Source organism: Rutilus rutilus (genome assembly GCF_951802725.1).
Source record: "Rutilus rutilus genome assembly, chromosome: 5".
NCBI classification, from domain to species: domain Eukaryota; kingdom Metazoa; phylum Chordata; class Actinopteri; order Cypriniformes; family Leuciscidae; genus Rutilus; species Rutilus rutilus.
In genome coordinates, this window is record NC_140213.1 from 22175759 (window position 1) to 22188944 (window position 13186).

Here is a 13186-nt window from a genome sequence, read left to right on the forward strand (position 1 = left end):
ATCAATAATTATCGAAAAAAAGTCGAAATTTCGATTCCTGATCGCCAGGGGGTGATAAATTAATGTTGTAGGAGGAGCCTATTTTACTAAAATGGCTATAACTCGAGAAAGAAATTAGATATCTTCACCAAACTTGGTGCACATGTGTATGAGTTCAATCTGGGGTCACAGTAAAAAAATCGCGACGATTGATCACTAGGTGGCGCTATAACATGAAAAAAACATGAAAACGGCTATAACCACGTGACCGTTAGTCCGATTGACTTGAAAATTGGTATGCAGTGTCTTGGTCCAAGGTGCCATGTATGTCTATGAGGACATTGGCGTATCTCGAAAAACATGGCCGCCATCGACCAATGAAATTTGAGCACCTATTAGACAAGGTTAACGGAGGCCGATCGGAACGAAACTCGATGGGCATGTTCGACTCATGGCCCTAGAGGTCTGTAAGAGTTTTGAAAGAAATCGGCCACTAGTTGGCGCTAACGAGTTTTATGGCTCTGTAATCACGTGGTGTTACACTTATCGTCACAAAATGCATATCAACTGATAGATCTGCTCATGCTGAACAACTTTGCCTCAAGAACTAATGCTGTCAATTAAACCGTTTATTAAATATTCGTAATTATGTTAAAAACCTACTTTTGCAAACTAGTCCTAGGTTTTTCGCCCGATCGAAACCAGACCAGTCTAGGACAATTCTCTGGACACTCTAGATCAATAATTATCAAAAAAAAGTTGAACTTTTGCATGTAGATGGCTGTAATAGCGTCATTTAGAAAAGGGGCGTGGCAAAAAACACTAAAAAGCCTATAAATCCTAAATGAAAACTCAGAACTTCACAAAAATTGGTGAGCATATGTGACATAACATCATTAACAAGCATGCCAATTTTTATGGAGATCGGACCATAGGTGGCGCTATAACTGCTAAAAAGCTTTAAAACCATATATTTCCTATGGTATTTCCTGTAAATGGTCTTTTCCATCTATTATGTCAGTAGTTACATGCTTGCTAAATAAAACTTAATCACTTTTGATGCTTTTGTGCTTAAAGGCCTTAACTGCTTGAACCCCGATAAATGCTGCTTGCAGCTTTAATTAGGGGTTCAAGCATGAAATGCTGAAACCCTATTGTAATTGTAAGGATTTTTAGGGGTTCAAGCATGAAATGCTGAAACCCTATTGTAATTGTAAGGATTTTTAGGGGTTCAAGCACGAAGTGCTGAAACCCTATTGTAATTGTGCTGATTTTTATTATTATTATTAGGGGTTCAAGCATGAAATGCTGAAACCCTATTGTAATTGTAAGGATTCGTAAAACGCATCGTGCAGGACAAACCGTAAGGCCTAGAGACTTGAAACCTGGCCAGATGGTAGGCCTCAATTTGGGGACAACCTATCAGAGTATGACCCCGATTGGCCCATAGGTGGCGCTACAGCAACCAAAAGTTCAAAATCGCTCATAACTCTTAGACCGTTTGTCCCAGAATCAAGTGTCTTATATCGTTGGAATCCTTGGCTCAAGGCGGACAAAATGGCTATCTCCGATTTGGATGTAGGCAGGGAAAAATTTCTGCTATGTCGAATTTTGTCCAAAACCTACTTTTGCGAACTAGTCCCTGGTTTTTCGCCCGATCGGAACCAAACCAGTCTAGGACAATTCTATGGACTCTCTAGGTCAATAATTATCAAAAAAAAGTTGAACTTTTGCATTTTTCGGATGGCTATAACAGGGTCATTTAGAAAATGGGCGTGGTAAAATGCACTCAAAAGCCTATAAATCCTAAACGAAAACTCAGAACTTCACAAAAATTGATGAGCATATGTGTCATAACCTGCTAAAGAAGCATGGAAAATTTTATGGAGATCGGACCATAGTTGGCGCTATAACTGTTAAAACGCTTTAAAACCATATATTTCCTATGGTAAATTGCCTGTATTTGCTGTAAATGGTGTCTTCTATCATCATATAATGTTCATATCATAATGTTCAAAACCAGTGCAGCACAATTCTCTGAACTCTCTAGATCAATAATTATCAGAAAAAAAGTTTAACTTCTTCAAAAGGTGATTTTATATGAATATAATGACATATTAAGCCAATAAGTGGTATTTTACTGCCACCTGCTGTCATTTCATCATACTACTCCCTAATATTGTTATAAAATTCATATTTAGACTTTATAAAATCATTATTTTAACATTTACAATCACATTTTGTCAAAACTCATCTATTGAGTATTACTATTGACAATTGTGTTACACTGAGATATGGAAATGGACGAAAGTAAATGAATGAAATGAAACGAAAGTAACGGCATTTAAGCCACGCCCCCGAATACAAATTCATTCATAACTCGAAAACGGAAAGTCCATGGTACTTCAGGGCCAATTGGACCATACCAACATTCAGGGTATTATCTTTAGCCTAAGGCCATAAATAAGCTATAAGTTAAGTAGAAAATAAACATTACATGAAAACAAAATATTATCATCATATCACTACCATTTAATACAACATTTACTCCACCTATTCACACCACACATATACATACAAAACATTATTACAAACAAACACCCCTGTGAACACCCTCTGCCCTATGACAGGAATAAATACCGCCCCTATAGCGGCGCGCGCATCCGCATAGGAGCAGTCGAATCGGACCGGGATGCAGGAAATGTGTGAGTCATAATATGTATGAATTAACTAGGATTTTAGACAGAAACAGGGAGTAAATGGGACATGAACTAGTGGGTACCGCACTACATGTCATGGAGGTGGTAAAGTAGGAAGTTATAAGCAGTGACAAATTAGTTTTGAGTGTTGTGAATGAAATCGCGGACTAACCGCGCTACAAACAAATCAACGCGAATGCGTTAATGGCGCATAGCCCCGCGCCAGCCTTCTCTTTAAACACAACCCCCCCCCCCCCCCCCCGTGTTCATTAGCCATCCATATACCTTCACAAAATAACACAATTAGCCTAAGCAAGGCATCATTTTTATAAAGGAGCGTGTGGGTGTATGTGTGTGCGTGTGCAAATCTCCAGAGTCTCTCCTGCTCTCGCGTGTAACGCCATTCACAGTCAATGCGGGAGTGCGTAACAGTGAGAAGTGAGGTTCACTTTCTCACAGGGTCGTAAAAAAAATAGTCACACTTAGCTTCCTCCCGGTCAAAAGCGGGCGACATAGGAAATGAATGGGAAATACGAAAAAATACGAAAACGCAGAGAAACTTTTGGTGGTACAAACTATAAATCAGCCACTGTGCAGAAAAAAAGTGCACAGCAATAAAGGGGTGACACTCTAAAACATCAAGAGTGCAAATATGACACCCCCCCCCCCCCCCCCACACACACACACACACCCACACCCACACACACACACACAAACACACAACAAATGATGCTCCAAACTATATAAAAACTATATAATCATAACTCCAAAACTGTAGCAAGGAGAGTCAAAAGGTAGGTATCATTTGAAAGAACTCTTTTAAAAAATTTTGAAAATATAAATTAGATTACATTTGGACATTGTCCTGCCGAGAAACGGCTGATAAAAGACAAAAATATATATATAATTTTTATTATGATTTTGCATATCTTTCTTATTTGTCATGGAATAACTCAGGAAGGAAATAAGGTAGGAGGAAAATTATTTTTTAGTGAAGTCCCCCTACATGTTAGCTGCATCTGGTTAAAAAAAAAAAAAAAAAAGTTGGATAAAGGAATCAAAAGTTACAGCATTTGGAAAAGAGATAGCCTTTTTGTACAGTCTTTGACAGCCCCTCATGGGAAATTTTTTCTCCATGAAGAATATCTTGTCATAAAAGCAATAGATTATGTTAATTTTGGGATCATTTTAATTGTAATAATATGCTGTAAAAAATGAAGTGCCATTTTCAATGATCTGTAAATGTTTCATGAGCTGTATGATGTTTTTGACATATTGCAGTACATTATTTTATAGATTATGAAAAAAAAGAAATTCTATTTATCAGCAAATAACTCAGCAATACTTAAGACTTTTTCAAAGTGGAAAGTTCAGACTCTAAGCTTTCACTGTAAAGTAAAGTTCAGACTCTAAGCTTTCAAATGACATCAACTTTGTGTTATTTGAAAAATATGGTAATTCATATTTTTGCAGCTAGGCGGCGCCTGCTGGCGGTACACTCGGTTTTAGAGGGATTACTCAGCACTCGTTAGGAGTTAATAAATGTAATTAAAAAGCTGAGATCCTAAGCTTTAAAATGATATATAATTTGTGTTGTTCCATTCAGTGGTTGCTTAGTAATTATTTTTTTTCTTTCCGAATGGGAATAAAAATAAATAAATAAAATAAATAAATAAAAAAGCTGGAAATGACACATATTTATATATTTTGAAGCCACTAGATGGCGCTCTTCTCACTTGAAATTTTTTTTTTTAGGCCTACACTCTATTTTGATGTGAAATGTTGCATTTATTGAAAAAAATAAAAATAAAAATATATATATATATTAATTCTAATGGAAAAAATAGCTCATAAAAATTATATAATTAATGCAAAGTATCATAAAAAACTCAAAAAATTCTAAATAATAATCAGAAAATATTATAGAACAAAAATATATTTGATTGGTTATCCTCTTAATAAGTTTAAATTTTAAGGCTTCGTCCGTTTTTGACCGGGAGGAAGCTAAGTGTGACCCATTTACGAAGAAGCCCAGAGGGTTAACAGGATTAAATCCCGGCTTCATAAGCGGAGTTGATACGGGAAGTCCAGCGCAGCGCGATAGTGCACTTTCTGAGATATATATTTTTTCTCGTGACTCGTGAGAATGTCGTTTACATTATTAATTTGTTGGAAATGCAAATTTGTTTTCGACTTGTCAGAGGCGGGCTTTATCTACAGCACAAACTGTTTGCATTGCCCTAAGATTATTTGCGAGTGGCTCTTTCCTTTACACTATTGGAGATAAGGAGAACTTGATGGAAAGTGCTGTCTGTACGTCGTGTCATTCGGAGTTTACCTGGCGCTTTTAGGTTTAAAAAGACCTAAAACTGTTTTTTAAACCTAAAAGCGCCAGGTAAACTCCGAATGACACAAAAAACAGTTTTAGGTCTTTTTGTGGCATTTCCAAGCCACTTAAGACCCAATGTTGTAAAGCAGTTTTTTTAAAGCAGTTTTTTTTTTTATCACAATTTTTTATGAAGATCATGCAATCAAGATCATGCAATCATGACCATGCCGATTACAGTAGGCCTATATGTCACTCAGGCTTCACTAACGTGATTGGTACCATAGACTGCTAGACCATAGACTGCCATCAAGGCCTCAATGAAGGGGATTATGTGAACAGAAAGGGGGTTCACGATGTAAATGTGCAGCCCAGTTACTATTGTGATTCTTAATATTCCAGATTAGTAATATTATATCAAATAAAAAAAGGCAGTTGACTAAAATCTTCCATATCACAAATGTGAAAGCAAAATGGCCAGGATCTGTGCATTACTTAAGAATTTTCAGAGATTCACATTTATGCACATTATTTGAAAGTGGTAAGGAAAGATCCACAATTAAATATCAAGCTCACTGTATTACATACACTTATGCTGATCCTAACAGAACTGCATTTTTTCATAGGTGATTATGACATGTTCCTGCCTGCAGACAGGTGTTTTATGACCCCATTCCCTGACCCAAACCAGTTACAATGCAGCTCTAGCCAGGACAAGGGCAAACTAAAGGGAAGATTTCAGTGTCTGAAAAGTCTGAGGGGTTGCACACCTGACAGGGCCTGTGACATTGTTGTATGTGCCATATTACACAACATTGGCAAAAAAAAAAAAAAAAACCTTTTCATTAAATGTTTAATAAAAAGACAAATATGCGTAGTTCCTTGAGTTTTATTTCATTTGTTCTTTGTAAAGAAAAGCCAGTGGTCAAGTGCCTGCAACAAGAGATATTAGACACATGCCTCATGCAACAAATAAAAAGGAAAAGTTGGCTATACACTGCCCACCTGTAGGCCTATGTCTCCTCTGTCTGTGCAGACTCTTCTGTAGGCCTTTCTGTAGATGTGGAATCCTGCAACTTATATTGCATCCATAAAGCATACAAGTATAAATTAAGTAAAGTTATTTATGCACTTGCAGGTAGGCTAGTTCCTCCATATGACAGTTATCTGAGAGGGTTTATTCACTGTCCAGTGCAATGGAAACAAATGGACATTACAAAGTCTTATACTTTCTTTCCTTTGGAAAGTTAGAAAATGTCCACTTACTGCACATATTTCAGCCACCACTTTCTTGGGAACAGATACAAGTGTTGGTGTATTATGTAAAAGTGCACAAAAGAGGAAAACACAATGTCATTACAATGAACTACACTCGGGAAAACTGTGATCAATAACTCATGGCAAAATATTTTTACATTAACATAAGTTTATCAGTTTTCACTTTCACAAGTCAAAGCAATTCATCATTACTCAAGATTTAACAGTTGAAATTACTATACGGCCTTAATTTAATGCAGTAAAAATAATTTTACAGTGTAGGCTAAGATCTTTTCTTCTTTTTTTTTTCTTAGCCTTTTTCTTGGTTGCTTTTATAAACAGACAACCATTTATTTAACAGTGCCTTTTATAAAAGAGACCAGGGTGCGATTTGCCGGGGGGGGGGATGCGTGGGATTTCCCCCTTTCTGGTCAATGTATCCCTGCCTCTACTTAATTATTTTTATCCCCCCCCCCCCTCAAAGTGATCAGTGCTACTACACTAGTGGCGAGGCGGATCACAAAACTTATCACGGATCCGTGGTTTGATTAAAGTCCATTTTATTTTAAAATGCGCTACTTTGGCTGCCTCTGATATAGCTGCCGCAGCCTCTCTGTAATCACCACTCTGCAGACTTGCTCAATGTCCCGCCCACGGCGCTATCTGATCGGTTACACCTCACGAGAAATAGCCTATCAACACTTGCGAGACGGTTGCAGGTCTTTTTTACTATGATGACAAGCAGAGTTAGTGTCCCAGTCACACCACTGAGAATGGCCGAAGTTACATATACGGTGTTTTACTCAATTGAGGCTAAAGCAAAGGTTTTTTGATTACTCACTCACTCTTGAGTGTCTGGCGCGAGTGATTTCAATGTTAAGTCAATGTAAAGACGTGTTTACGCGCGTCTAGAGGTCCTGCGGCGCGAAGGCGTTTCGCGCGGCGCGGTAGACGCGAAGCCCGAATGAGGTGAATTGACTTTGTCGGCCCGGCCCGACACATTAACTGTAATTATGAGCCCGAGCCGATTTAAACCCGACCAATTTTTTTATACGTTGGCCGTTATAACCAGGGGTGGCGCAGGGGAAGTTGAGATGAAGCAAAGATGAAGTTGACGATCGCCATCTCCGTAGTGAATGCGCATATATGGAGAAATGCATGGATTACATCAGAGTGTTGCCTATTTCTTTTCGTTTTGAATTGTTTCTTTAAAGAAATTTCAAGCTTTCTTTAGATATATTTCTTAATATTCTCTGTGAGGCATACACTTAGTTTCGGTTAATTTATGATGAGATGCGCTCCAGTTAACGTGCAGTGCAAGTGACCGGGGCGCGCCAGCGCCTCCATGATTACAGCCTATTGTCTGCTATATTTGCTTCTTATTTATTAAATACATGCAATTCGTTGATGAAAAATGTATTAAAATTAAGATACAATTTATACAAAATGAAATTCACTTTAAAAAAAGGCTTTCTACAAAACAAAACTTAATGAAGTGGTCAAAATCATGTCTGACCCACTCCAAGTCTCCCGATATACTGCACATCCTATCATGCTGTTCACTTTTCATAAATCAACATAGATGGAAAAAAAATAACATTATAATATTTTAACAAATATGAAACTAAATGAGCTTATTTAATGGCTACAACACATATAGTAGGCCTACAGAATCTCTGTACAAATTTATGCACATTCATTTACTACTTCTGAATTTTGCACACATAAGTTGAAAGGCATTTGTTTGTGCATAGTAAAACATATCTGCAACATTTATCAAGTTCACGGATAATTGTGCGTGCATTTATTAATTATTATCTTAATGAATAATGCAACAAGGACAAATCAGGTAAACTGCCTTGTTTGTTTATTCAGAATGAAATGGATCGCAAATAGATCCGAATGAAGAAACGTAAAAAAAAAAAAAAAAACGTGACCAATGATGAACACAGATAATGAACAAGAATGAACTTTGGATGGCCTAGGAGGAGTAGGCCTAGTAGGCTACAACTCTAATTTAATGTTCCCTGGCGTTTTGATTAAACATTAAAATTACGAATAAACTTCAACTATTAGTTCTTCTTGCTCTGCTGAGGAGAAAAACTGAGCCCGCTCTTTGGCCACGCTGAGCAGCCAATAGCAGCGTTGCTGATCAATGTTTCTACTATCGATACATATCCCCTTTTAAACCAGCGCATGAACGCGCAAATATCTCAGATAACTCAATCCAGCGATACTAATCATATCCCGCAAGTGTGTTCGAAGAACCTAATTAGCCAGATCATGATTAGCACGATGATATCATCTTGGATGTCTCATTTGATCTCGGATGTTTTAAGCAACATACGAAGAACGGGCCCCTAGCCTGGTTTCCCGTGTTCTGCCTTCTCTCTGCCTGCTCTGGACTCTTGCTCGCCTTGGATTACCTCTTTCATCTTGTCCTGTTTGGATATTGTTTGCCTGATGCCTGGACTTTAGCCTGGTTAGCTGGTTTATCCTCTTTCCTTGTCCACTGGATTACGGTCTCCGGTTGTTTACCCTTGCCTGTCCCTGGAATGCTCTTTGTCTTGTCCATATCATACCTGCTTGCCTTTGTTTGGGCCCCTGCCTGTTCTGAACACATCTCTTGTAAATAAAAGGCTTTGCATATGGATCCGCACGCCTCTTGTCTCAGTCCTACTGTAACAAATATATTTTGTGTAGTCTTATTTAGGCCTATTTTATTCCTTTTATATAGTTCTCCATTCACACGCTGCAGGTGCGTAATGTGACGATGCTTAAATCCTCATGTTGTTTATGTTGCTATTTGCACATGTAAAGCTAAACCCCTGAAAAAAAAAAAAAAAAAAAACACATTTGTGGTATTTTTTATTTGTCACAGACAACCATCTATTCTACTTTAATTTTAATTTTGACATTCTAATCTAATAGTTTAATGGTTAATGAGCGATTAATACGCTTTGGTTATCGGATTCGTCAGGAAAATAATCTAAATGAGCAAAATGCTCTCATTACAATTTTCCACCAGATTTACTATGCTGAACGCAAGTTCACGCTAACTCAAAAACTTACGTACACAAGCTGAGGCCTGACATGAGATCTGATCATAGCCAACGCTCACGTCTATATTGATAAAAGCCAAGATTGCGTGGAAACGGCCGTATGCCCAGTTTTCCATTCGTTTCATAAATGAGGCTCATTATATATATAAAATTTAACCTAAGATCTTAATATTGAAAAAAAAAAGTTACATCAGACCATCAAATTAGCTGAATTCCACTCCTCCTTCGACTGACTCCTGTTCTGCCCTGTGAGGCCATTGGTTACACTCCAAATCATTCATCCATTTTAATTATGTTTATAAAAGTGCATAGACTGTATCAGGTCATTTACATTTGGCAGTCGCAGTGGATTTCAATCTCTAGGATGCTTGTCTTTCTTTTTGCACTCCTGCTTTGTCATAAACCTTATACAAAGGCTGAAAACCCTCTTTGTCAAAATATGGGGGACCCTAAGTATGCACTGCTTTTCAAGGATGGAGACGTAACTATTGGAGGACTTTTTTCAATCCACAGTATAGAAATATTGCCTTCATTTGATTTTATAGAAAAACCTCAGCTTCTATCATGCTCCAGGTTTGTAACATTGTAAACTATTTGAGAAATATTATAGCAGATAAAGTTTTCAATATCAGTAGACTTTTAATGAAAATATATTGCGGATTATAAAATCATGTATTTTGAATTTATAACCACAAACTACCATAAACCCTGGAATATTATGGCAGTGTGAATTTGAGAGATTTCCGGATGGCTCAGATCATGATCTTTGCCATTGAGGAGATAAACAGAAGTAAAAGTTTGCTCCCAAATGTTTCTATTGGTTACAAAATCTATGATAGCTGTGGTTCAAGACTATCTTCTATGAGTGCAACTATGGCACTGATGAATGGTCAGGAGTTTGCAGGAGGGGACAGATGCCATGGACAGTCTCCTATACATGCTATTATAGGAGAAACTGAGTCGTCTGCCACAGTGATTCTGTCCAGAACTACAGGACCATTTAAAATCCCAGTGGTAAGGAGTGGTAAGGAACATTAAATGCTTGACATAATTACCATACTGATTTCAATGTTCCCTCTGCTTTTTTTCCTAGATAAGTCACTCAGCCACATGTGAATGTCTAAGCAATAGAATAGATTACCCCTCATTCTTCAGGACTATTGCTAGTGATTATCACCAGAGCAGAGCTCTAGCATACATAGTCAAATACTTTGGCTGGTCTTGGGTGGGAGCTGTGAACAGTGACAACGATTATGGAAACAATGGAATGGCCATATTTCTTAAAACAGCCCAGGAAGTGGGGATTTGTGTGGAGTACTCTGTGAAATTCTATCGAACCGAGCCCGAAAAACTCCAGAAAGTGGTAGACACCATGAAAAGAAGCACCACAAAAGTGGTTGTTGCATTTCTTTCCCGTGTTGAGATGGTTAATCTACTTGAGCAACTAAGCATTCAGAACATTACCGGCCTCCAAGTAATTGGTGTGGAAGCATGGACAACTGCAAAAAGTTTGATCACTCCAAACAGTTTTCGTGTTCTGGGAGGGTCACTGGGGTTTGCAGTGAGAAAAATCAATACTGATGGGTTTTCAGATTATGTTATGAAAGCATTCTGGGACACAGCTTTTCCATGCTCACAGACTGGGGGGAATTTTCCTCAAGATAATTTAAACTGCAGCAGATATAAGGATCTACTTGTGCTTAAAAATTACAGTGAAGATGTGCCTGAGCAAAGATATGCAAGCAATGTCTACAAAGCAGTTTATGCTGTTGCTCATTCACTACACACTCTACTCAAGTGCAAAGAACAAGAAGGTTGTGAGAAAAGTCTGACAATACAACCACAGCAGGTAAAAAAAACTAAAACAAAAAAACAAGAAGAGAGATTTGGTGAGAAAGAGGGTAATCCTATTTCTGTTTAACAATGTGTTAAAACACCTAAATGTTCATGTATATTTATTAGGTGGTTGAGGCTCTGAAAAAGGTAAATTTCTCCGTAAAGTTTGGAGATCATGTGCGGTTTGACAGCACTGGTGCCACAGTAGCCCAATATGAAGTTGTGAACTGGCAGCAGGACTCAGATGGATCAATCCAATTTAAACCAGTGGGATACTACGATGCATCATTGCACCCTGACCAGCGCTTTGTGGTTAACACTAAAAACATAATCTGGGCTGGAGGACAGCTGGAGGTAAATAGTAACATGTTGGATTGAAAAAAGCTAATGTGGCTTGGTTAAAAAAAAACAAGGACTATATTCAGAGGAAAGGGGAAATAACTTCATGAGATTAACTGGCATTTAAACTGTATGTACAATGTACTTTTTAATGCAGAAGCCAAGGTCTGTGTGCAGTGAGAGCTGTCCTCCAGGCACTAGGAAGGCTGCACAGAAAGGAAGACCTGTCTGCTGTTATAACTGTATTCCATGTGCAGAAGGAGAAATCAGTAATGAGAGAGGTAATATTCAGCCCATCTCACACTTTAAAGGAAAATTAGTTAGTTGCTATTTTTGTGTTCTTCTTCTACTCTTCAGGATGCAGTTTATTATCAAAGGAGTTCATATATAAAATAACTTTCTTCTTATCTCTAACTATAGTAAACACAACTTCCTTTCCAGATTCAAATAACTGCAAGCAGTGTCCAGGGGAATACTGGTCTAATGCTGAGAAAAATAAATGTGTGTTAAAGACTGTAGAGTTTCTGTCATTCACAGAAGTTATGGGTATAGTGCTAGTCTTTTTCTCACTGTTTGGAGTAGGATTAACTGCACTGATGGCCATCCTGTTTTACAGCAAGAAGGACACCCCCATAGTAAAAGCCAACAATTCAGAGCTGAGCTTCCTGCTACTCTTCTCACTGACTCTGTGTTTCCTCTGTTCACTTACTTTCATTGGTCGGCCAACTGAGTGGTCCTGTATGTTGCGTCGCACAGCGTTTGGGATCACTTTTGTCCTCTGTATATCCTGTGTTCTGGGGAAAACAATAGTTGTGTTAATGGCATTCAAGGCTACACTTCCAGGAAGTAATGTCATGAAATGGTTTGGGCCTTCACAACAACAACTAAGTGTTCTTGCCTTTACACTTATACAGGTTCTTATCTGTGTACTTTGGCTAACTTTATCTCCTCCATTTCCCTACAAAAATATGAAATATTATAAGGAAAAGATAATTCTTGAGTGCAGTCTTGGTTCTACTCTTGGTTTCTCTGCTGTACTGGGTTATATTGGCCTTCTGGCTGTCTTGTGCTTCATTCTGGCTTTTCTGGCACGCAAGCTGCCTGATAACTTCAATGAAGCCAAGTTCATCACATTCAGTATGATCATATTCTGTGCTGTATGGATCACATTTATTCCAGCTTATGTCAGTTCTCCTGGAAAATTGACTGTAGCTGTGGAGATATTTGCCATTTTAGCCTCAAGCTTTGGTTTACTGTTATGTATATTTGCACCAAAATGTTATATAATTCTGTTCAAGCCTGAAGAAAATACAAAGCAACATCTGATGGGAAAGATTTTACATATGTCTTAATAAAAAATAAGCTTATGAAATATAAGCTTATGATAACATATGAAACAAAATAAATGAATGAAAAACTGTTCATGAGAAGGCCACCAGTAGAAGGCTGGAGTTATTTATATTTAGGTTTCTTCAAGCTTCTTGGAGACGTTGCCACAGTTCTTCTGGATTTCTTCATGTAATCCCAGATGGACTCAATGATGGTGAGATCAGATCTCCATGTGGAGCATATCGGCTGTCGTCAGACTCCTTGTGTATACAAAATTTTCACTAGAAACCTCCACCCTATTTTGAAAATACAAAAAAAATACAGAAAAAATAAATAACTTCCATGCATTAATCTCTGCT

At 37.8% G+C, this 13186-nt stretch overlaps 1 protein-coding gene across 1 annotated transcript; it reads left to right on the top strand.

Annotated features, from left to right (window-relative positions):
• Positions 1–9762: 9762 nt before the first annotated feature.
• Positions 9763–12850, top strand: LOC311291107 (extracellular calcium-sensing receptor-like; the record flags this gene model as incomplete). Its single annotated transcript, XM_084409981.1, has 6 exons — positions 9763–9896; positions 10049–10337; positions 10417–11172; positions 11286–11513; positions 11656–11767; positions 11919–12850. The coding sequence occupies 6 exons, from the start codon at positions 9763–9765 to the stop codon at positions 12848–12850; spliced, it is 2451 nt and encodes an 816-aa protein (XP_084266107.1).
• Between the last annotated feature and the right edge of the window lie 336 nt (positions 12851–13186).